Source organism: Fundulus heteroclitus, chromosome 19 (genome assembly GCF_011125445.2).
Source record: "Fundulus heteroclitus isolate FHET01 chromosome 19, MU-UCD_Fhet_4.1, whole genome shotgun sequence".
Taxonomy (NCBI): Eukaryota; Metazoa; Chordata; class Actinopteri; order Cyprinodontiformes; family Fundulidae; genus Fundulus; species Fundulus heteroclitus.
This window is the reverse complement of record NC_046379.1, coordinates 19,160,275-19,183,925: the sequence shown is the minus strand read 5'-3', so window position 1 is coordinate 19,183,925 and position 23,651 is coordinate 19,160,275. Positions and strand designations below refer to the sequence as shown.

Below are 23,651 nucleotides of genomic sequence, written 5' to 3'. Positions count from 1 at the left end.
TCGGATCTTCGCGCAGACGCCCCAGAGACGCTCCGAGACCAGGAGCTCCTCCACATCCCTTGAAAATCCATTCGGGGTACCAGAGGCCGGATAATCTCTCCGGGCCGGCCAAAGCAGCTCCTGTCCTCGGACTCCCTCGCTCGTCGGTTGGAGATCTTGTTCGTTTACGCCAAATGTTATGGGAGTTCTGAGCTGATAACTGACTTCCCTGAGTTACTGAAGAAGGAGACGGTGGGGTGATATAGTTCCAGCACTTTTATTGAGAAACAGAGCAGAACTCCCATAACATTAACAACACACTAACTCTGCACCTGCAAATTTATCCGTTAAATCTTGAACAGATAACCTGGAGCATGTCTGATAGGAAGAGAGAAAGAATGGGACAGACAACATTCACAATAGAAACCTATTTTCTTCACAATGATTGACCACATTGGATAACTACACAATATGAAACTGTAAACAAAAGTTTCTGTAGGACAGGTCTTGTTTCCAAACTGAAAGCTCCATTCAAGACGACCCATAACTACTGTGGTTTATAGAACTTCACATAAATAAAAGTGCTAAGTCCTTTATCAGTAAGGCAATGCTAGCAGGATTACGATTTCATACAAAACATTTGAATGTAAAAATATCACATTCCCTCATCCCCTGGCACCACAAGCGATGTCTCTGATCATTTTATTCCTCTTCCAGGTTTTTCTCATTAATTATATCAATTATAAAGTCTCTTAGGTCTTCAAAATATCACCCACAAAGTTACAGTAGAATTTCTTTCACCTTTACGCCAACATTTTAATTTTAAGAACATAAACATATATACAAAACTATGCATTTATTTCATTAATGCAGTTGAAGCTTCATAAGATTAATAATCTTATTGACAGCCTGATTGTATTAAGTTGAAGCCTCAATTTATTACATTTATGCACCTGCTTCCACATGCATTATTGTGACCAGACCGGACAGCAAAGTATCAGTTTAGACAAAAATCTATCTTTTGGCATTTACCCCATAGAAAGATGCAGTTGATCTTGCATCAAATGTTTACATGGTTTTGTTCTATTTGTTTAATACAAAAAATTACTTCATTGAAAAACACAATGTTCATATGAGAATGATAAGTGGTGATTACATCCAATTTCCAACTTCTCTCAGGAGATCTAAAAGTAATGCAATTTTCATACCGTGATAGTGTGATCTAGATTGTTTTATACTGCTGCAAACAACAGAGAAAAGAAAAAAAATCCAAAGCGTCTGCTTCTAACCGCTGACTGCTGAATTACAAAAGGTAAGATGGATAATCATAGAATTACTTTTTAATCCAAAAAAAGATATATAATTGGAAATAAATTGCATGCATCTTTGTTTTTGCTCAAAAGTTGGTATTTACCTTTATCTCTGAATACAAATTTGAGGTAATATTTTGAGAACCCATAGCACAGATACATAATTATATAATTACTCAGTTATGACTTTATTTTATCCTCTTTCACCTTTTCCATTTTAAGTGGTTTGTGAACTACAAATTGCACCTGGCATTAGTTAAGAGTGAGTACATCATAATCTTCAGTGCATCTCATTACAAGAGGCAGGATCTCTCTCAAAGCCTAATGAGCCTGAGCCTCTAACATAAAAGTAAAAATAAATTAATAAATACGTACAATTTTAATGGACCTGATAATCAGAAATAAAACTGCATTCACATCTGTGCTATATTTGTAGTTTCAGTTTTTTTCAAAAGACACAGCAACTGAAATAACTTGTAGGTGAGTGTTAAAATGTCCAGGTTTGTTTGAATGCATCCGGCTCTGTTGCTAGGTAACACATAAAAGTCGCAGGACGCTGGACCTCAAGGAGTTGAAGACATCCGACATAGAAGCGAACAGCTGCTTTCATGATGTGATGACATCATCATTTTTGTGATTAACATGGCCAATTGTGTGCATTGTATGCTGACCTCTGCACAGCTGTCTCGTAGTTTATGTCACATTTGTTTCAGAAAATATGCTCATGTGCTCATACATTACCGAGTTCATGATGAATTGATAGGTAATATTTTTGTTAAAATTAGTTTGTGGGTTTTCTGGGGAGTTGTTTTTTCATGTTTGTTTGTTTGTTTATATTTTCCTGAGTGCAGTGGTTTGATTAATGTTCAAAGGAAGGAAGGAAGGAAGAAAGGAAAAGAAGAAAAGAAGGAAGGAAAAGGTGGGAGACAAAAGAATAGGAGAGACCACAAGAAATCAATGAAAGGAAGAATACAGTCAAAGGAGGAAGGGCACAACAGAAAAATTACAGAAGACAGTAAAGCAGGAGGAAGGAAGGACAAGGCTTGAACTACAAGGAAGAAAGGATTAAATTAAATAAGGTTAAAAGTTAAAACACAGGATACTCCAAATAATCTTATTTTCTTAATTTTTACCTATCAATATTTGGATACTGGAATCTAATTCCAGTTGTTTAGACTGTCTAGGAACTTTGAAAATTCAACTCACATCTTTTTTGAGGGTGCCAACTAAACCCCAGAGGCCAAGCTTATATTTGGCCTCTTTATTACAACGATCATCAATATTTCTTTAAAAATGTAAAGAGAAGCGTCTTTTTAGATTTGCAATGCAAATGTAAACTTACAAAAAATTACTCAGAGGTTATGAGTGTTGTATAGTCCATCTAAGCACCATCAACCCCAGTACCACTTGTTAAGGTTATTAAATGTCCTGTATTCTTTGTGTCTTCTGAGATAATCACAAGCCTTGCATGTGTGCTCTGCCCAGCCATGCACTTTAGTTACTTTAAAGTGGCGTCTCCATTTAAAGTACCCTCGGTACAGGTCTTCATTCTTGTCCAGGAGAAGCAGGTAGTCAGCCAGCTCTTTGGGCGAGTTGAAATCATCTACGTGGATGAAGCCGTCTCCTTGAAGAATGTTCTCATAGTTTTGCCTGGTTGTGCCAAGAACCACTGGCACTGTACTCAGAGAGAGGGGGTTGAAGAATTTTTCAGTGATGTAGTCCTTGTGGACTGAGTTCTCAAAGGACAAATAGAACTTACAGCTTTCCATAGTGGGGATGTAATCTTTGTCAGAGATGTATTTCCCAAACGCGCGCCCATATATGTCAACCTTAATGTGTTTTTTTAATTCATTGTAATATTTTACCCGCACATGCCCAGGATTCCAGTTGCTGACAACCCAGCAGACCAATTTGTTTTTGCTTGGTGGTACAAAGTCCTCCACAGTCTCTGCTGGTACAATCGACCCAGAAGGCACTTGGATGTCAGAATCCTGACGATAATTGAGAGTCAGATTGAACAAGTTATTAATCCCGGGCAGCTGGGCTGAATTTGATGGTGACTCAAAGTTCATCCAGATCCATTTCTGGAATGGGGGTCGCTGCAGTTTCGGCAAGTTGGACAGGTCCCGAGCAATGTCTCTGTGGTGCATCACAACCCCGTCTGATTTGTTGTAGAAGTTTCTGTCCGCTGTGATGAAGCAGCCCTCGATGTTAAAGGTAGAACTGCAGATGTTCATTTCATAGGTTTTTCCGAAGGGCAACAGCCAGACAAGTACAGTGGTCATGTTTTTGTCACTCTTTGCGACGACGTGCTTTATATGCGTTGTGGAAACGGGCAAGTCTAACTGAGCATGTAACCAGTTGGTGGATGTCTTAAAATACATCAAAAAGGCAGTCGTGAAACATCCAAAAATAAAAACACAGAACAGGAGCGGTCGAAGGATTTTGTAAAACGTTCCAGATGGCTTGCTCTCTCCTGAGAACGGCACAGAAACATGAAAAGTCACATTACTTTTTTCATTTTCTCTGGTTCTTCTACAATATCATTAATTTTCACTGTCGATATCGGAAGAAAGCTGCCTCGAATGTGCACAGGGTACACATTTGAGCCATCCTTCTTCATCCCATTAAATCCTTTGAAATAACCCTAAACAGTGGTACTTCCACCATCATTTTGAGTTACAAACCTGTTGGCAGCATGCTGAGCCAGACTGAAAGCTCTTTATGATTCGATGCTCCTTTAACTAATTATATGGTCCGTAGGGAGAGCCGCTTCTTTGCTCTTCAGGAGAACAGGTCCTTGATGGCTTAATGAGGGTTGGCTGATCTTAAATCAGCATGGCTTCCTAAGGAGTCCTCCTTGTTGAGAGCATAGAAAAATACAAGAAGAATTATCTGTTTAAGAATTAGAGAGAAAAAAACTCTCATGTCAGTAGATTGTATATAATCAACATGCAGAGGCAGTTATGGTTAGAGGATTACATACACTTATCGTAGCCATGAATATTGATTTTTAGCTTCTTGTGATGCTGTTGAAATATTCTTATTTTAGGGATGAATGATTTTTCATCCATGCAGAATCAGGTCAGGTGGGCAACCAGTCCAGCAGAAAAAACTCTAACATCCCTTTCCCCAGCAATATCCTCCAGCTCACTCTGGGGGATCCAGACGGGATAGTAACTCCAACAAAATCTGGGTCTTCCCTGGGGTCTCCTCCCAGGGGGGTGTGGCCAGAAATATAACACCTGCACTAAACTATAGATCTGACACTGCATCAGGGAACCCACAATTTAAGATGTAGGGCTTTTAGTCACCAAGCCTTCTGATGGCAGCCGTGATGACTTTTTGTGTTAATTTAGTACATCTTATCAATCTAGAGGGTTCTTGGCAAGTTGCCTTGACAGATTTCTTATAAAAACATTTGGCATAACATTTGTTGACTTAAGGAAAGTTGAAGATCGGGAGGTTCGTGGTTAAAAATTTAGACAGGAGTACCATCGTTAGATAGATCAACTTAAGATAGAGTGAGAAGCCATTTTTAGAAAAAACATCTAGATATTTACTTGATCTTGAATAGTAATCAAAAGAGATTTGAATTCCATGCAGGGAGACATCCCATCTATGTTTCTTCCCTCTCACTGGCTTACAGGCATAGACGTCATATACGTAGACATCTACGTACTTCAACGTCACCGCCATATTGTATGTGGCAGAAAGAAGTTATGTTCTCTTGTAGTGAACGTCAATCAGAGAAGATGACTCAATTCTGTGCTGCATGGAAATATGTGTGAATATATATATACATATACCTACATACATACATACATACATACATACATCGTCTTCTGCTTATCTGGGGTCGGGTCGGGGGGGGGGGGGGTAGCAGCTTCAGTAGGGAGGCCCAGACGTCCCTCTCCCCAGCCACTTGGGCCAGCTCCTCCGGGGGAATCCCAAGGCGTTCCCAGGCCAGCCGAGAGACATAGTCCCTCCAGCGTGTCCTGGGTCTTCCCCTGGGCCTCCTCCCGGTGGGACGTGCCCGGAACACCTCACCAGGGAGGCATCCAGGAGGCATCCTGAACAGATGCCCGAGCCACCTCAACTGGCTCCTCTGACGTGGAGGAGCAGCGGCTCTACTCTGAGTCCTCCACGGATGACTGAGCTCCTCACCCTATCTCTAAGGGAGAGCCCAGACACACTACAGAGAAAACACATTTCGGCCGCTTATATCCGGGATCTCATTCTTTCGGTCACGACCCAAAGCTCGTGACCATAGATGAGGGTAGGAACGTAGATCGACCGGTAAATCGAGAGCTTCGCCTTTTGGCTCAGCTCTGTCTTCACCACAACGGATCGGTACAGCGCCAGCTTCACACCAATCCGCCTGTCGATCTCCTGCTCCATCTTCCCCTCATTCGTGAACAAAACCCCAAGATACTTGAACTCCTCCACAAGTGGTAGCACATCCTCCCCAACCCGGAGAAGGCACTCTACCCTTTTCTGGCTCAAGACCATGGTCTCCGATTTGGAGGCACTGATTCTCATCCCGGCCGCTTTGCACTCGGCTGCGAACTGCTCCAGTGAGAGCTGTAGATCACGCCCTGATGAAGTCAATAGGATTTCCTCATTTTTGATCAGATTAGCTTTAAAATCGCAGACTTTTTGCTATTTTTCATGTAAATCCTTGGCGGCGCTTGATAGCGAAGCAGCGAGCTTGGCCTCCCCTGCGATTGCGCAATCCCATGTTAACTGCGCTGGCTCCCATTCTGTGGTGCATCCTCCTTTCTCTAGATCATAAATTCAATTGTTCAAACAGTTATGAATTGATTTTCCACAATTTTATGTATACATAAAATTGTGGAAAATCGTAATTCGTAATCCACATATATGTGGATTACGAATTGTGTTTTGGTCATCAAACTGTGTGCAAGTAACATGTTTTCATGCTGCTGGGCGCAATCATAAAAGGCAAAGAACTGGTTGTAGGTGAGGCCACTAAATAGACTCAAAACATACAGCCAAAACAGGACTGATCAAGGAAGGCTTTCCTCCCTGGCAGTGATCTCCATTGAGACTGAGAGAATTTTAAAACTGAAGAAGATAAAGAGAACTTTTACTTGTAAGTGACCGATATTTTTGTTCAGAAAGAGCGCTGCATGGACTTCATTTATAAGTAGAGGTAAGACAGCGATAATTATTCATGTTTTGTTTTTGCACTGCAAAAACGGATCTAAAAATAAGCAAATTGTTCTTAAGCATAGTGTTTTTGTCCTTGATCTGAGCAGGTAAATATGATCATTTGCCAATGGAATGAGTATTTTGACCCCTAAATTAAGATAGTTAGATATCCTGCACTTGAAATAAGATGATGGAGATGAATTGTTCCTATTTTAGGTGCACAAATCTTATTCTATTGGCAGATCATCTTATTTACCTGCTCAAATCAAGGACAGATGCACTAATTTTAAGAAACTTTTTACTTATTTTTAGTTCCTTTTTGCAGTGTGTAATAAAATGTGCGTAATGTGGGTTAGAGTTTTTAAATGTGTTACAAATGCTGAGATCCATCATAACTCAAAAACTGTTACCAATCAAATGACAAATAATTTAGTTTTTTTTTTAACAAAGAATCAATATTTTTTCCATGTCTCTTGGTGATTTGATTTGGCTCAATCCGTCTCCCTCAGCAATGAGTCTACTCTGTAGAGTGTATTTATTTGTAAATCTGACTCTGATGACGTCAGTGCCTCACCAGCTATGAACCCTACCTCATGTCACACACACACATATATATATATATATATATATATATATATATATATATATATATATATATATATATATATATATATATATATAGATGTGTGTGTGTGTGTGTGTGTGTGTGTGAAAAAACTTTTCTGCTCCACTACACCCTTCTCTGCCATCGCTCATTCTCCCTAATTAGTCACACCTGTTTCTGCTAATTAGGCCCACGTCATTTCACCTGGCACTGCAGCTATTTAATCCTGCCTTCCACGGTCTTTCTCCCCCAGATTGTCCCGTTTGCGGTGCCTGTATGGTGCTCCCAGTGCACTTGGGCTTAGCCTGTCAGACCTTGTGTTCTTCTGCGTGACCTGTCCTTACTGATGGTTGTTCCAATGACTGTGAGCTCATCATTTTTTCCTCTGTGTGATTCTGCTGCTCACTTTACCCGCTCTGGTGAGCCATCAGCCTACTAACTCTGTTCAAGACTTGGACTGCTTTCTGGTTATGATTCCTACCTAGCCTTTTGGACTGTTTATTTATTTATTTATTTATTTATTTATTTTCTGTATAGTTTCTCTACCTGTCACCAAAACACTACTCACCACCATGTCCTGTCACTGTCTGCTGCAGCCTTCATGGCCTGGTCAGTCTGTTACAGCCATGTTTTAATCTGTCATCTCTATCCTTCACAATAAACTTTTAAAGACGTAACACTGTGTGCCAGCTTGAATATCGGGTCCCCAGACTCAATCGTTACACTCGGGTCTTATAAACTTGAACATTATTGTGCCTAACAGTTATAAATTGCAAATAGTTTAGGTCCTAAACTTTAGGAGATCCAAAAAACTGACTTGTGGGATTTAAAATTTTTATCGTCCTTAAAAGAAATTGCAAAAAGCTGGAGACACTTTCTATTCTATGTGTTAATACTGCCTACTGGCACCAGGTAGTGGATTTGACCACTAGAAATCCAAAAAGTATCAGTTTAATAATACCTGGGATTATATTGCCATGACTAATAAAGAATACAACTGTGTCATTTGACAAAAGCAATTATGCACTGAATTAAAACAGCCCATTTGTTTCAGGTACATAATCTGTAAAATTAATCTGTTGAATTGTTACAATTTTAATCTCATAGATTGTTCCTGTGTGAGATAGTGACCTGATTTCAGATGTGACACAAGACTAAAAGAGCCTTCAATGCTTAGTGTAATAGGTGATGAATGAAAAAAACAGTCCCTAAGAAAGAATGTGGCCTCCTTTTTTCATTTTCTGTTAATATACAACAAAAGGTTCACTGTATATTATTTGGATTTTTATGATATAACAAGGAAACAATAATCAAGCTTAAGCCAGATAATTAATAGATAACATTTTTATAAAGTAAAATCTGAAAGGTGTGCACTTGAAAACAAACCCTTTAAATAAAATCTGGTGCATGTCTTGGTAAAATCCCAGCTGTTCTGTAAAAACCAAATTATTAATTACGCATAAGGCACTGTTTAATCCACCATGTGGAAAGAAAAAGGGTTTGATGGAACTGCAATTCTATCAAGTCTGTCTGAGCTTTTGGCTGTAATGACAGCAAAAGATGGCTCTACAGAATATTTAACCAAAGGATTTAAAAATACAAATTCATGACACATTTTTCAGATCTTTTGTTTTAAATCTTCTTTTTGTTATGTTTGATGAATGTTTGAAATATACCTGTCCCTTCAGTTCACAGTTTTGCACTACACTGTGTTGCTATGTTGCTACACTGTTACTACTGAAAAAAAAAAATAAAAAATACATAAAAATTTATTTTTGCAATGTGGCAAAAAAACTGAAAGTTGAACGTTGAAAGGCACCAAAATGTTAAATTATAACCCCATAAGTAATCATTGACAACGAAGCAGCGCAATGACAGTAGCAAAGCAGTGGTACAGAGTTCCTTCAATTAAAAGTATATGGCTTGAAGAAAAGATTTTGGTCTTTATTTTTGCTTCAGTGTTTTTTTTTTTTCAACTTCCTGCCAGAAAAGGGAAGTAAGAGGTTGAATGAATCTGAATGGGCTTTGTGGTAAGAATGGCTGTGAGTTACTCTACCTCTTGGGCAGTTGATGGTGACCTTGAAGTGTTTAGAAATGTGCAAACATTGTTTACAAATAGTAAAAAAAAAAAAAATACTTTTTGTGTCCATTTAAAACAAACCAAAAGCAAACAGTCACGAAACTTAAAAAAAAATGTTATAGATCTGTACCACATTTATGTACACATTTTGTCAGTTAGACCATGCCAACAAGAATACCACCTAATACAAAAACTTTGAATGTGAAAATACCACATGTTTTACCACAAATATTCTCCAGCACTACAAGCATTGTAACTGATCTATTTTTATTTCAAATGTTTTATTTTAATTCAATTTCTCAAAACATCAGCCACAGATATACAGTAGAAGTTTATTTGCCTCCACAGTGGCGTTACAAAATAATTTGAACTATAAAAATATATACACCCCACACAATGTCTTTCCTTAATCAGAGAAGGTGGCTCGTCATGGCACTGATTCTCTTGGGTGACAGCCTGGGTTTGCTGCATTTATGCTCATTATGGATTCTAGAGACTAGATTCTAGAAGAGAACTGTACTCATTATTTACACTACCTTGTTTTAAGACAATGGCTGTAACTAGGAGCATGCTGTAGCTGGATTTGATGGACAAATTATTTACCTACCACACCAAACAAGCTTTCAAGTTCCTGGATTTTTTGTGTGGAGTTGGAAATCTTTCTTTATGCTGTAATGAAGCAGCTCTTGGTGTTAGACCGCACAAAGACTCAAACTCAGTCCTTCACTCTGAGTCCCTGAGCAAAAGTGTATTACGCAAACATTAATATTCTGGCTATCCTAACTGACCTACAACAGGAAAGGTTTATAATGATTAATTGTTGAGCAGTGGGAAAATAAGTCATATAGTTTATTATACAGTGTAATATTATATCTGGTTTCGGTCTTGGGTTAATGAACTTCAAGTCACCAGGTGTACATTCTGAAACATATCTTTGATCTGAAAAATAAAACAAGCCTCACACATTCATTTAACAATAAATTTATTTTGTCTAATATACTATTAGACATCCACAGTTATAACACATTTGGCCCAATATAATGATTTTACAAAAACTTGTGCTGACTAAATTAATTTCTCAATAAATAAGTAGAATGTTTGTATTTTCTGAAGAAGCAACTCTAGATGTAATCCCGTTCAATGTAATAGAGTTATAAGAACCAGCCGGGTCAGAACCTGGTTAAAATGCAACCAGATACAGTAAATATAGATTTGCTCGCCAATTCTGTCACATCCTCACAGCATGAACACATACGCAGCATGAACACATATAAGGGCCTAAATGTATCATGTGTCTGCATCTTGTACAAAAAACAAGAGAGACAAGGAAGAGTAAAACAAAATTATTATTATTCATAAATAATGAATAACTAAAAAAATATCTTGAAACTGTATTATCAGACAGTTAGCCAAAAAGGGATGATAAAAGCATGAGCCTTTAGACAGTAATCACCTTACAAATTCCACCTACTCACTAAACTGCTGAAAGAGTTAAATAATAACAGAATTAAGGTCAAAATTGATCAATTGATAAATAATGAGCAGACAGAGATGTGAAACTAAACAATTATAAACAGTTAGCCAAAGACAATGAGCTCATGGTGATCTGGGGATTAATCACTAATAATTATGCCTGTGCAGATTCTCAGTTATCCAGGACATAGCAACAGCAAACAGGCTTAAATCTTAGGCGATTGGACTTTCGCTCAGCTTTTCTGAAAATGTTTCGACACCTATCCAGGAGTCTTTGTCAGTTCTGCAACCTGAAGCTGGAGTGCTGCTCTTTTGAAGCACATAAGGTGCAGTTCCACCGGCTTGGTTTGGCCGCGCACCGCACTTCTCCGCCTGGTTACAAGTGGTTCAGGAGCAGTTTTTTTTTTTTTCAGCGGCAGCCTGGGTTCTTCCTGGCCTACAGGAAGCAGGGTCAAACTGAGCTGACTCAAAAGGAGTTTTGACACATTGCTTTTCAGTGATTGGCCAAGGGGTGATGAGAAAGAGAAGGTTTTCTCCGAGGAAGATAATTTTACTATTTACGACCCCTCAAGGGAAAATACGAAAACAAAAAGGATACAATCAGCTTTCTATGTGCATACATGCTGTACCAGATATGTAGATTTACTGAGGCAGTCTCTCATTTTACACACATGATGGACACTTCTATCTTTGAAGCGTCTGAAGGGAATCATGCCCATAAAATGGATTTTGCTCGAGACAGCATGCAACCTGTCCTGGGTGGGAGGGTGGAGAAATCGGCTGCTGCTGCTTCTTGTCTTGTGACGCTGCCTGCAAATCTTCATCATCCACCAAAGTTCGTCCTGTAACATTACAATGGCTGTTCGTCCCGTCATCTACTCTTGACCTTTTCTGTTAATTTTTCGGGCCGAAATTTGACAAAATACTTTGTTGACGTTCATGCTGCCACACGTTCTCATTCATTACTTTGTTAGCTAGCAGCTGCTCTTTCAGGTAAATAGCTAGATGCAGTAAGTTAGACTATTGTTTTTAAACTTGTGCCATGTACTGTCTGGACTTGGGAGTGGGTATTAGTTTACCTTCATCTTTTCGAGCAGAAAACGTATTAATACTCTTTAAAAACAGACAACAAAAATTTAGTTAACAAATGTGAAGGACACAAGACATGTATTTATAGTAGGGCTATCAAACGATTAAAAATTTTAATTTGAAACGATTAATCACATAATGTCAATAGTTAACTCGAGATTAACTGCAAATTAAGTGCACGTTTTATCCTTTTAATTCTGAAAGTGTAATAGCCTGTTTGGGCATTTTAAAATGCAATTTTGCAATAAATGACACTAATAAAATACATGCTTGTAAAAAAATGTGAGAATTAGAATGCAAACATCCTAGTGCCAAATGTTAAACTCTGGAGTATAATGGCTAAATGACTAATCATGACGCCCTGATGTTTACACAATGTGTAATTAAATTTGTAAATAAATACCTATTTTCATGCCGATATAATGTTTTGGCTCTTAAACAAAGATAGACATGGTATTAGGCATATACATATAAATGAATAAAAAAATTACATTTCAATAAAGTCTTAAAGTTTTATTGTTCGTTTTTTCACTCTCTCTGAGCTTTCACACCAACAACAATATTTTTGCTTGCTGTTTATATCCATATTCATAGAGTTTAAGCCTGGAAAAAGGTTTTAAATTTCCAGGTCATTCCAGTCTTACACTTTGCTTGCAACTGCAGGAGCTTAGTACCCTGAAAGAGACTGTTTAGCAACTGTTTAGTAACTCCAGGTCCTTCGTTTGGCAACGTAATTCAGCCTTAGTTGATCAAATACAGAGAAAACAAATTAATAAGCATTAAAGTATGGTATATGGGTTGGGTTTCTACAATGTTATCAGCATGTTAAAAGCTCATCTTCAGAACCAATGTCTGCTCAAAATGGTGATCTGCACCAAGTAATCTACTTTCAGCAGTTATCACCGGTTATTGCACCGTAAACTGCAGAAAATAAGAGCAGAGTTGCTCTGTCTGCCTTTACTACCGTCGGCTCCTATGGCGGAGGGATATTTCAGCTGGATACACTCAGTGTCTAGTGCAGGCAGGTCTCTTAATAACCGCTGTTTCGTTACTTATTTTATAGCCCAAATAAGCAATTACACTTTCAGAAACGTGCCCAAAAAACCGCAACCCGTCACTCGTGAAATTTACAAGCGCCTTTAGAAAGAAACAAGCCCAAAATCGCATGAAATAAACAGTCTTTGGCAACAGTGAGCGCGGGTCTGTTTTGCTACAGTCTCTAGTGCTCCTGAAACTACGCAAAGCGCCGAGGATAGAAACACAGTCCGGAGAGCACGGCGGGGAAAAACATTAGGGAACGGTGTGTGTGTGTTTTGACGCGCACTAACGGCGACAAAAACAAATGTCGGCGTTGTGGTCTAATAAAATTAATGCGTTAATGACGCGTAAAAACTGACAGCCCTAATTTATATACATTTTTAAAAATCCATAATATAACTTCTTCAGACCGGGGGGTGGTGGTGGAATGTATCCCCTCCAGGGATAAAACACTAATGACCAGAGGGGGGGGGGGGGACGTCACAAACAGAGGGGGGTAAATCCCCCCCCCCCGCCAGCAATACATGTATATATATATGTGTGTGTGTATATATATATATATTAGGGCTGGGCAAGTTAACGCGTTAATTTCGCGTTAATTCATTAGACTATTAACGGCGAAATTTATTTTATCGCGCATTAACGCATGTTGCTCACATGCTTTCAGTCAGTGTCAGTCAGCAGGCGCGCTGACTGCAGCGCGCTGTCACGGAAGCACTCTCCCGCTCCCCCTCCCCTCTCGTACATGGCTCAGCGGCGTCAGCCAATCAGCACGCAGGCTCAGCCTGGCCCGCCCACTCAGCTCTCACACAAACTTAATACACAAACAGCTGAGAGAGACCGCAGGAGCGAAAAAACATGAACAGGGGAAGTAGCACCGTTCGGCTTTATTTTAATACCGTAAATGAAATCAAGCTGTATGTTTTGTAAAAAGCCGGTTCATTTCAGTGGAGACACAACAAATTTATCTAAGCACGTGAAAAAACATGAAAACGTCGAGCCCCAGAAACGGAGAGAGGAGACGAAACTTCTCTCACTGCCCCGACAGACCCACAGACGTCTCTGACTGAGGCGTTTGAGTCCTCCAGGGAACATCCAGGTAGATCAGTGGATGGATGGATGGATGGATGTTACTGGAGCCCACACATAACATGTAATTAAGACCTTGAAAGAACCCAGTACATATATTAAAAAGTGTTATTTAAGATAAGATAACATTAGCTAATCCTTTTTTTATCCCACGACGGGGAAATTTATAGGATTAAAGCAACAGGCAGGTGGACACAACACAGACAAATTTAGATAAGGATTGAAATATATAAGAGGTGGATTAGCGAAAAAACACTGAACATAACATTATTATTAATTATTATTATTATTTAATTGTAATAATAAAATAAAAACCACAAAACCCAAAAGGTCAACAGTTTCATGATACATCAAGCTTAGGGACTGGCTAATATACAGCAGGTCAAAAAAGGCCATATTTTGGCTGCAGTGCTTGCTGTTCTCTTATGAAGAAAAGATCAACTAGTGCACTAAATTCAATAGATGGGTTGAAAATATCCAGTATAAAATAAGTGCTACAAATGTTACAACACTTTTGTTCATATGGCAGCAGAACATTAAAATAAAAGTGCTCTTTACACTACTTTTGAATTCATTCTTGGAGTTTGTAAATACAATGCGATTAAATATTTTAATCGTTGCCCAGCCCATCCATATATATATATATATATATATATATATATATATATATATATATATATATATATATATATATATATATATATATATATATATATATATATATATATATATATATATATATATATATATATATATGTCATGGTTTTCAGATGACGAGCCCACATGCAGATACGAACGGGAGGCAATGCACAGTTTTAAGATTTTTATTAAAGGAAAACAGGCAGGTCTATGGACGGAACTACAGGTGACTCGGCTGGGTCAGAACGTCTCGGCTGGAGAGTCTGTAAGAAAGAGCAAGTGAGTTCTTCTGAAATAAGAGCCAGGAAACTTGCTAGGAGTTGCGCTGCTTACCATTAGGCTGGGCGGACCTAACCGGGAAGAAGTAGCGTCAGGAGAACTCTATGTGACTACTCAGATGGAGATAGGTGGCTAGTGGCTGAGGGCGGCAGATGTAGCTGGCGAGGAATCCGAGGCGACCTCATCGGCAGCGGTTGACAGATGGATTGACCAGAGTGAGCACAGAACCAACAGAACCCGGGAAAGGGGATCTCAGGCCTCGCTGGGTAACTTCCAGGAAGTATGAGGGGAGCGCCAGAGCAAAATCTGAGCAGACAGGTCTGCTGGTCTGTTTCTTCGGACGGGACGTCAAGACAGGTGAGTGCATCCAAGCACCAAAATCTGGAGCAACAGAGAGGTACAAAAAATTACTCAAAAAAGAAGAGTACAAAAAAACTCACAAGCTGGTTTCCGAGAGTTGGGACAGAGGCCACGTCGTACCACGACTGGTTAAGGCTCCGGCGTCTTCCATCTGCCAGTGCTCTGCTTAAGAAGCCAGAGGAAGCCGCCTGCAACGAGCTGCAGGTGTGGACCACGCCTCCTCAGCCAACTAGACACACCTGAGGAGTAGAGTTAGAGCAGCCAACACAGAGAACCCTGACACTACCCCCCCCTCAACGGCCGCCTCCTGGCGGCCCAGACGAAGAAGTGCTGGGCTGAGTAGACCAGAAATCCCGAATCAAATCCTGATTGGCGATGGTAGCTGCAGACACCCATGAGCGATCCCCAGAGCTGTGAACCTCCCAATCGACGAGGTATTGGTGACCCCTACCTCGTCGACGGGCATCCACAACCCTGATGACGCGAGGATTCTGACTGTCCTGGGAGGGTGGAGGGGGTCCGGAAGGAGGGTATGAATCATTGTCCAAAACGGGCTTAATCTGGGATACATGAAAAGTGGGATGAACACGAGAGTGAGGGGGAAGACGTAAGCGGACGGTGGTCGGGTTGATAACTGTCTCTATTTCATAGGGACCAGTAAACCGGGGAGCAAGCTTCTTGGCGGATGGGTTAGTCAATACATCTCTGGATGATAACCAAACCCTCTGACCGGGGCGATAATGGGGAGCTGGTCTGCGGTGCTGGTCAGCAAACCTCTTACTCCGCTCTGCGGTGCGAGTGAGTGCTGTAACCGTCTCTTTCCATATCTTCTGGCAGCGAGCAATATAGTCGTTGACGGAGGTGAAGGGAATCCTGAGTTCGTCTGTGGGTAGGAGTGGAGGTTGATATCCTAAGGCAACTTCAAAAGGTGAACGTCCCGTGGCTGAGGTGATGTGAGAGTTCAGGGCATACTCTACCCAAGGCAAAAACTTGTTCCAGTCGGTAGGTGAAGATGACGTGAGGCAACGGAGAGTGGTCTCTAATTGTTGATTCATTCGTTCTGTTTGGCCGTTGGTTTGAGGATGGTATCCGGAGGTGAGCGTGTAACGGGCACCCAGAGCGGAGCAAAAGTGCCGCCAGACCTGAGAAATAAACTGGGGACCCCGGTCAGAGAGAATGTCAACAGGGATACCATGGAGCTTGAAAACATGTTTAATGAGGAGTTGGGCAGTCTGGAGGGCGTTAGGTAGCTTACGGATGGGAATGAGATGACAAGACTTCGAAAAACGGTCAACAACAGTCAAAATCGTTGACATGCCTTGGGAAACAGGGAGTCCAGTAACGAAATCAATGGCAATGTGGGACCATGGACGTTTGGGGATAGGAAGAGGATTCAACAACCCAGAAGGTGGCTGGTTAGAAGACTTATTCTGGGCGCAGACAGGACAAGCTAAAACATAGTCTCTGACGTCCTTGGTCCACGATGGCCACCAGAATCGCCGGGACACCTGAGACTGGGTTCTATAAATGCCCGGATGGGCGGAAAACTTAGCATCGTGACACCAGCGTAAAACCTCCGGACGAACAGATTGGGGAACATACTTTAGTCCCGGTGGACCCGTACCAGGATCCGGATCTAATAGTTGGGCCTGGTTAATCCTGTCCTCCAGATCCCAATGCAGACCTCCAACAGTGCATGTGGGGGGAAGAATAAGTTCCGGCTCCTTCTCTTGTTCAAATGGGGCAAATTGACGAGACAGAGCATCTGGTTTAATGTTTCTGGAGCCTGGTCTGTAGGTTATGGTGAGGTTGAAACGAGAAAAAAATAATGACCAACGGGCTTGCCTTGAGTTGAGTCTACGGGCTGTCTGCAGATAGGAGAGGTTCTTGTGATCTGTCCATATTATGATGGGCTGCTCGGATCCCTCTAGCCAGTGCCGCCACTCCTCCAAGGCTAACTTAATGGCTAACAGTTCACGATCGCCTACATCATAGTTCTGCTCGGCAGGGGACAAGCGACGGGAGAAGAATGCACAAGGGTGTAACTTTTTATCTATCTCAGACTGTTGGGATAGGACCGCTCCCACACCTGTGTTTGAAGCGTCTATTTCAAGGGTGAATTGTTTCGCAGGATCAGGGTGAACGAGTATGGGAGCCTGGGAAAAACGGGACTTAAGTCGATTAAATGCCTCATCGGCTTCAGGACTCCAGCTAAAAGGGACCTTGGTGGAGGTAAGAGCATGTAACGGGGAAGCTATCTGGCTGTAGTTCCTGATAAAACGCCTATAGAAATTAGCGAACCCAAGGAAACGTTGAAGCTGTTTACGTGACTCAGGAACTGGCCACTCCGTTACTGCTTTTATTTTTTCTGGGTCTGACCTCACTTGACCGCCTTCCAAAACAAGACCGAGGAACGAAACTGAAGTCTGGTGGAACTCACACTTCTCGGCTTTTACAAACAGGCGATTTTCTAGTAATCGCTGGAGAACAAGTCGCACATGTTGCTTGTGTTGTTCTAGGTCACGAGAGTAAATCAGGATGTCATCTAAATAGACAAAAACAAAAACATTCAAAAAATCCCGCAGGACGTCGTTAACCAATGCCTGAAAAACTGCCGGGGCATTACACAAGCCGAAGGGCATGACTAGGTACTCAAAGTGACCTAACGGAGTCTTAAAAGCCGTCTTCCACTCATCCCCCTGTCTCACCCGAACCAAATGATAAGCGTTGCGCAGATCAAGCTTAGTAAAAATCTTGGCATTCTGGACTGGCTCGAGGGCTGATGATAATAGAGGAAGCGGGTACTTATTCTTGACGGTTATCTGGTTAAGCCCTCGATAATCTATACAGGGTCGAAGGGTCCCGTCCTTCTTGCCCACAAAAAAGAAACCAGCCCCTAATGGGGAGGAAGAAGGACGAATTAACCCCGTAGCCAAAGACTCACTGATGTATTTCTCAAGCGATTGACGTTCTGACCTGGAGATGTTATAGAGCCGACTCACCGGTAGAGGGGCCCCAGGTAACAAGTCAATCGCACAGTCGTATGGGCGATGTGGGGGCAAAGAACAAGCCTGAGTTTTACTAAATACCTGCCGTAAGTCGTGGTAATCCTCTGGAACGCGAGAGAGGTCAATCATGTCTCCGGAATCTGTCAAGGAAGTAGAGGAGACGGCTACGGGCCGAGCGGACTGCAAGCAGCGGGAATGACAAGTAGGTGACCATGACTCCAGTCGGGACTCAGCCCAATTAAACTGCGGATTGTGGACCCTTAACCAGGCTATTCCAAAAACCACAGGTGAACGCTTTACCGGGAAGACAAAGAAGGAAAGCTGTTCCCGATGGTTACCGGAAACTATCACTACCAATGGTCGGGTGCGATGGGTAATAAGAGTCAATCTCTGCCCATCTAATGACGAGACCTGGAGTGGCTCGGGTAAAAGATCGACAGGTACTCGAAGCTGGTCCACAACCGCCTGATCTATGAGATTAAAATCAGAGCCTGAATCTACTAGAGCTGAAACATCAAAACTTTCCTGGTCGAATATTAAAGTAACTGGTAAACAACAACGAGAACCAAATGACGCCTTAACAGCCTCCCGGGGAATAGATCCCAACCTGTCCACCGATCCCCCCGTTAAGAGCGGCGGACTCGGTCTTTTGGCCGAACACGGACAATCTCTGAGGTAATGACCCTCACCTCCACAATAAAGACATAAGTTCCCCGAGACACGCTGCTGACGTTCCTTATTGGAAAGACCAACCTGCCCCAACTGCATGGGTTCAGGAGGAGGTGTAAAAGAACGGGGTTCCTTCTTGGTAAATGTAGAAGAGGCGGAGGTGGATGATTGCAAGGCAAGGTTGGATCTAAAACGGGTTCGGCTGCGTAATCGGGAATCCAAACGGATAGCAAGTGCTACAAACTCCTCAAAATCCTCAGGTTCCTCAACCCGAGCTAACTCATCCTTTAACGACTCGTCTAGAGCCTGAAAGAAAGCTGCCTTTAACGGTCTCGGCTGCCAACCCGCAGCAGCAGCAAACGTACGAAACTCCACGGAAAAATCAGATACGCGTCGACCGCGCTGTTTCAAAGTGAGGAGATGACGAGACTGTTGTGCCGAATCCAACTCAGGTGAAAAAATTGTCTTAAATTCAGCAATGAAGTCCTGAAAAGTAATCCCAAACGACTGACAATCAGGGAATCGAGCCTCGGCCCACCTAAGAGCCCTACCCGTTAGTAGACGTAAGACATAAGATATCCTTACCTCATCAGAGGCGAAAGTCTGGGGAGAACGGTTAAACACCAGTTTGCACTGGAAAAGAAAACCACCGCAACTTCCACCGTCACCGGAGAATTTCTCCGGACAAGGTGACGCGCCCTCAAGTGGTGGAGTCCAAACCTGATTCTCCATGCTCGGAGCGTCGAAAGGCGGGGTAACGTGATCCTGAGTGACAGGTGACGTCTTCGCGGAAGTGACTGTGTCCACAAGTAGGCTAACCTGAGCGGCTAATCTCTGAAGCTGTTCCTGAGTAGAATTGACAGCAAAACCTAGCGACTGCATTTGTTCCTGCTGTGCGGCTATCTGCCGCCCGAACGTATCCGCTGGACTCTGGTGGCCGGAGCCTTCTTCTGTCATGGTTTTCAGATGACGAGCCCACATGCAGATACGAACGGGAGGCAATGCACAGTTTTAAGATTTTTATTAAAGGAAAACAGGCAGGTCTATGGACGGAACTACAGGTGACTCGGCTGGGTCAGAACGTCTCGGCTGGAGAGTCTGTAAGAAAGAGCAAGTGAGTTCTTCTGAAATAAGAGCCAGGAAACTTGCTAGGAGTTGCGCTGCTTACCATTAGGCTGGGCGGACCTAACCGGGAAGAAGTAGCGTCAGGAGAACTCTATGTGACTACTCAGATGGAGATAGGTGGCTAGTGGCTGAGGGCGGCAGATGTAGCTGGCGAGGAATCCGAGGCGACCTCATCGGCAGCGGTTGACAGATGGATTGACCAGAGTGAGCACAGAACCAACAGAACCTGGGAAAGGGGACCTCAGGCCTCGCTGGGTAACTTCCAGGAAGTATGAGGGGAGCGCCAGAGCAAAATCTGAGCAGACAGGTCTGCTGGTCTGTTTCTTCGGACGGGACGTCAAGACAGGTGAGTGCATCCAAGCACCAAAATCTGGAGCAACAGAGAGGTACAAAAAATTACTCAAAAAGAAGAGTAACAAAAAAAACTCACAAGCTGGTTTCCGAGAGTTGGGACAGAGGCCACGTCGTACCACGACTGGTTAAGGCTCCGGCGTCTTCCATCTGCCAGTGCTCTGCTTAAGAAGCCAGAGGAAGCCGCCTGCAACGAGCTGCAGGTGTGGACCACGCCTCCTCAGCCAACTAGACACACCTGAGGAGTAGAATTAGAGCAGCCAACACAGAGAACCCTGACAATATATATATATATATATATATATATATATATATATGTGTGTGTGTGTGTGTGTGTATATATATATATATATATATATATATATATATATATATATATATGTGTGTGTATATATATATATATATATATATATATATATATATATATATATATATATATATATATATTGGTGTGTGTATATATATATATCTATATATAATATATATATATATATATACTATATATGTGATGGTGTAATATATATATATATATATATATATATATATATATATATATATATATATATATATGTGTGTGTGTATGTATGTATGTAAATGTACCAAAAAAACAATGCTTTTCCTCTGCTTTTCCTCCTTCCCCCTTATAAATTCTCATAAAATACTGTATGGCAATCTTTTGTCTTTTAAACCTGGAAAACTAACAGCTTCCCTCCCAGCAAGCAGCATAGCTGAGTCTAGGCACAATTTCAAGGTGTGTGAGCTTCGCCCAGTACGGGCTTGTGTGTTGTATTTGTGCTGTATTTATTGGTTTGAACCATGTAGGTTGTTCTCCACAGTGGCTTTATTATTTTTTTAAGCTAGGTAGGTGACCAAACAAGATGTACTTTGTAACTGATCTGCCAAAAGTTGTTATCATGTAAACAATGATTTACTGAGAGCTCTGCCAGACCTGTGCATGGGACGATGTTGCACTTTCAGATTGCCATTTGCCTGTGTCAAAATATTTTATATAGCTCTTTGATAGCCTTATGCTTAGATCCACTATCTCTGCTGCCACACACCACATCTGTTAATGCCTCATTCAAGATAATAAACAATGAGATTGTCAAGGTTTTGTGCATCCCCAAAACTGTCAGTGAACTCTTAAGTGCTAGAATGCGTGATAATTAACCTTCACTCTCTTAATGTGGACCAGAAGATCTGAAGTATCCCCGAATAGCAACAAAACAGAATGAGTACAATCCAGAGGCCAGATTTTGTGAAGATTAAGTTTCACCCTCGCTAGAAAGAGCAGTGGATAAATCAACCCTACCAGACCTTACTACACTAAAAATGAAAGGTGATATAGAAGATGATTCACTTGCTTTGATTGGAATTATGGAATGTCATTGTATTTGACCAAATCCTTTTTTTATTTTGGCTTAACTTTTTTTTTTTTTTGTTTTTTGCTTGTAAAAATCAAACAAAAAACAGGAGTTGTAATAAGGATTAATGAAACACAGAGAATTTAGATTTTCTAAAAACAATTTTAGTGTCTTATAATATATATCACACAAAGAACAGGAAAAAATATGAGTTTTTAAAAGACTTTTAAATGATTCTTTGTTCTACACAGTGCTGACGTGTAGGGTTAGAGCAGCTACAGCAACTTCGGGTTATTCATCTCTGATCTTGGAACATCAAGAAGGAAGTGGCTGCTTGCCCAGATCATGTAGCGACGAAGGGACATGACCAGTTAAAACTTTAAAAGTGTGCAACAGAATTTTAAGATCAACGCGATGATGGACAGAAAGCTAAAGAAGAACCTTTGAAGTTGGATTGATATGTTCCTCCTTCTTTGTACCAGGTAAAAAAAAAAAACTAGCCGCAGTGTTTTGAACGGTTTGCAAGGATGACTGATCCAGCCTCACATATAAATTGTCAACACAGTGTAAAATGTCATTTGTCTGTGTTAATATTAAAGCAATTTTTACATGTGGTGCAGACTACATAAATCTTTATGTCCAGACACATAAAACCTAAAGATTCAAAATTTGTGTACTTGTGTTTTTTCCAATAATTAGTGATCATTTCTCGCAAATTGAAAGGGCTTTATTAAATATTGTATTCTGTTCTGTACATGCTGTTCCATTCTGGCACTTATGCAAAACATGATCTTGAGTAAAAATTATATGGGACCCATATTTACAGTCCAACTGGTTTAACTGAAATTATTTGACGTTAGATCTAAATTTCCAAGTAACTGTGTCCTTCAAGTTTTTAGGGACTTGGTAAAAATAAATTTTGTAATTTAATCACTTCTGATTTAAACACCAAAACCAAAGTTCTTTTCCCCCCAAAAGAAAGCAAACCCAGTTAATTGTTAGTGTTGCAACAATAAAAGTGTGAACTATCTATTCAGCAAGATGTCTTTTTAAGTAACTTACAGGAAAATGTATTTCTATCCATTGTATCCAATACTGATGAACACACATAAGGCAGTTTACACCAAAATACTAACGTCCCTGAAGTATATATATATATATATATATATATATATATATATATATATATATATAGTGAAGATGTGCAGGTCTGCATAGATGGATTGTGTAAAAAAAAATTGTCTTACCTTCAATGGCAGATCAGGAAGAGGAAGATAGCGTATAAGAGGGCCGTCTGAATTCATAATAATTTTCCAGCCGTTGGAAAGGTTTGTCTTTTGGAAGGCGGAAGACAGGAACATCCACATCACTGTCTACACCCAACATTAAACGATTAGAGGGGTGGAGCTACCTGTTGGTAAAGCTTCCTTGAGTGAGTATTATTTTTCCAACACCTTAAAACAGAGAATACATAATTAAATAATGCCACATGTAAAGTCCTGTGTTTTTTTTTCTATACAGCAGATCATTTGTTTACTTTGTTCATCTACTGTCTTGATCCTGCATAAACAAAACAGAATAATCTCCACAGAGACATTTGCTATCATACACTTTACAATGGCAATATAGTGGTGAGTTATCATAGAAGCTATACGTTCATTCACAACTGAAATCTTTTTTTTTTTCAACACACTGTCTATAGTGAAAGAGATGGAATTTCCCTGCCCCATCTGACCTGAAATAAAATTCAACTTGCCTCTGATGCATGATGTAACAAGTCACCTGTTTACAGTTTTCGAGACAACTAATCACTCATCACATTTTTTTCTTTTACTTTTAGGATGCAAACATGTTTGATTGTGCAAACCTAATACTATTCAGTTTATTGTTATATATTATATTATATAATATTATTTTTCCGACGGTTACCTGAGGCTATGTAAATTTCCATTGCAAATTCTCAGTGAGACATGTAGATAAAGAAAGATATGCGCTGCTGTGAGCTTCATCAGCTATGAA

At 40.8% G+C, this 23,651-nt stretch overlaps 1 protein-coding gene across 2 annotated transcripts; it reads right to left on the bottom strand.

The window, feature by feature from the left end:
* Positions 1–240: 240 nt before the first annotated feature.
* Positions 241–23,299, bottom strand: LOC118567070 (4-galactosyl-N-acetylglucosaminide 3-alpha-L-fucosyltransferase 9-like). 2 transcript variants are annotated; one of them, XM_036151141.1, is made up of 4 exons: positions 22,880–23,299; positions 3,977–4,148; positions 3,049–3,765; positions 241–2,964 (listed from the first exon to the last, which is right to left on the bottom strand). In XM_036151141.1, exons 2-4 carry the CDS (start codon positions 3,987–3,989, stop codon positions 2,681–2,683), a joined length of 1,014 nt encoding a protein of 337 aa, XP_036007034.1. In that variant the 5' UTR covers positions 3,990–4,148; positions 22,880–23,299; the 3' UTR covers positions 241–2,680. The 2 variants fall into 2 exon arrangements, with proteins under 2 accessions (XP_036007034.1, XP_036007033.1); XM_036151140.1 differs by having other exon boundaries at positions 241–3,765.
* Positions 23,300–23,651: the final 352 nt, after the last annotated feature.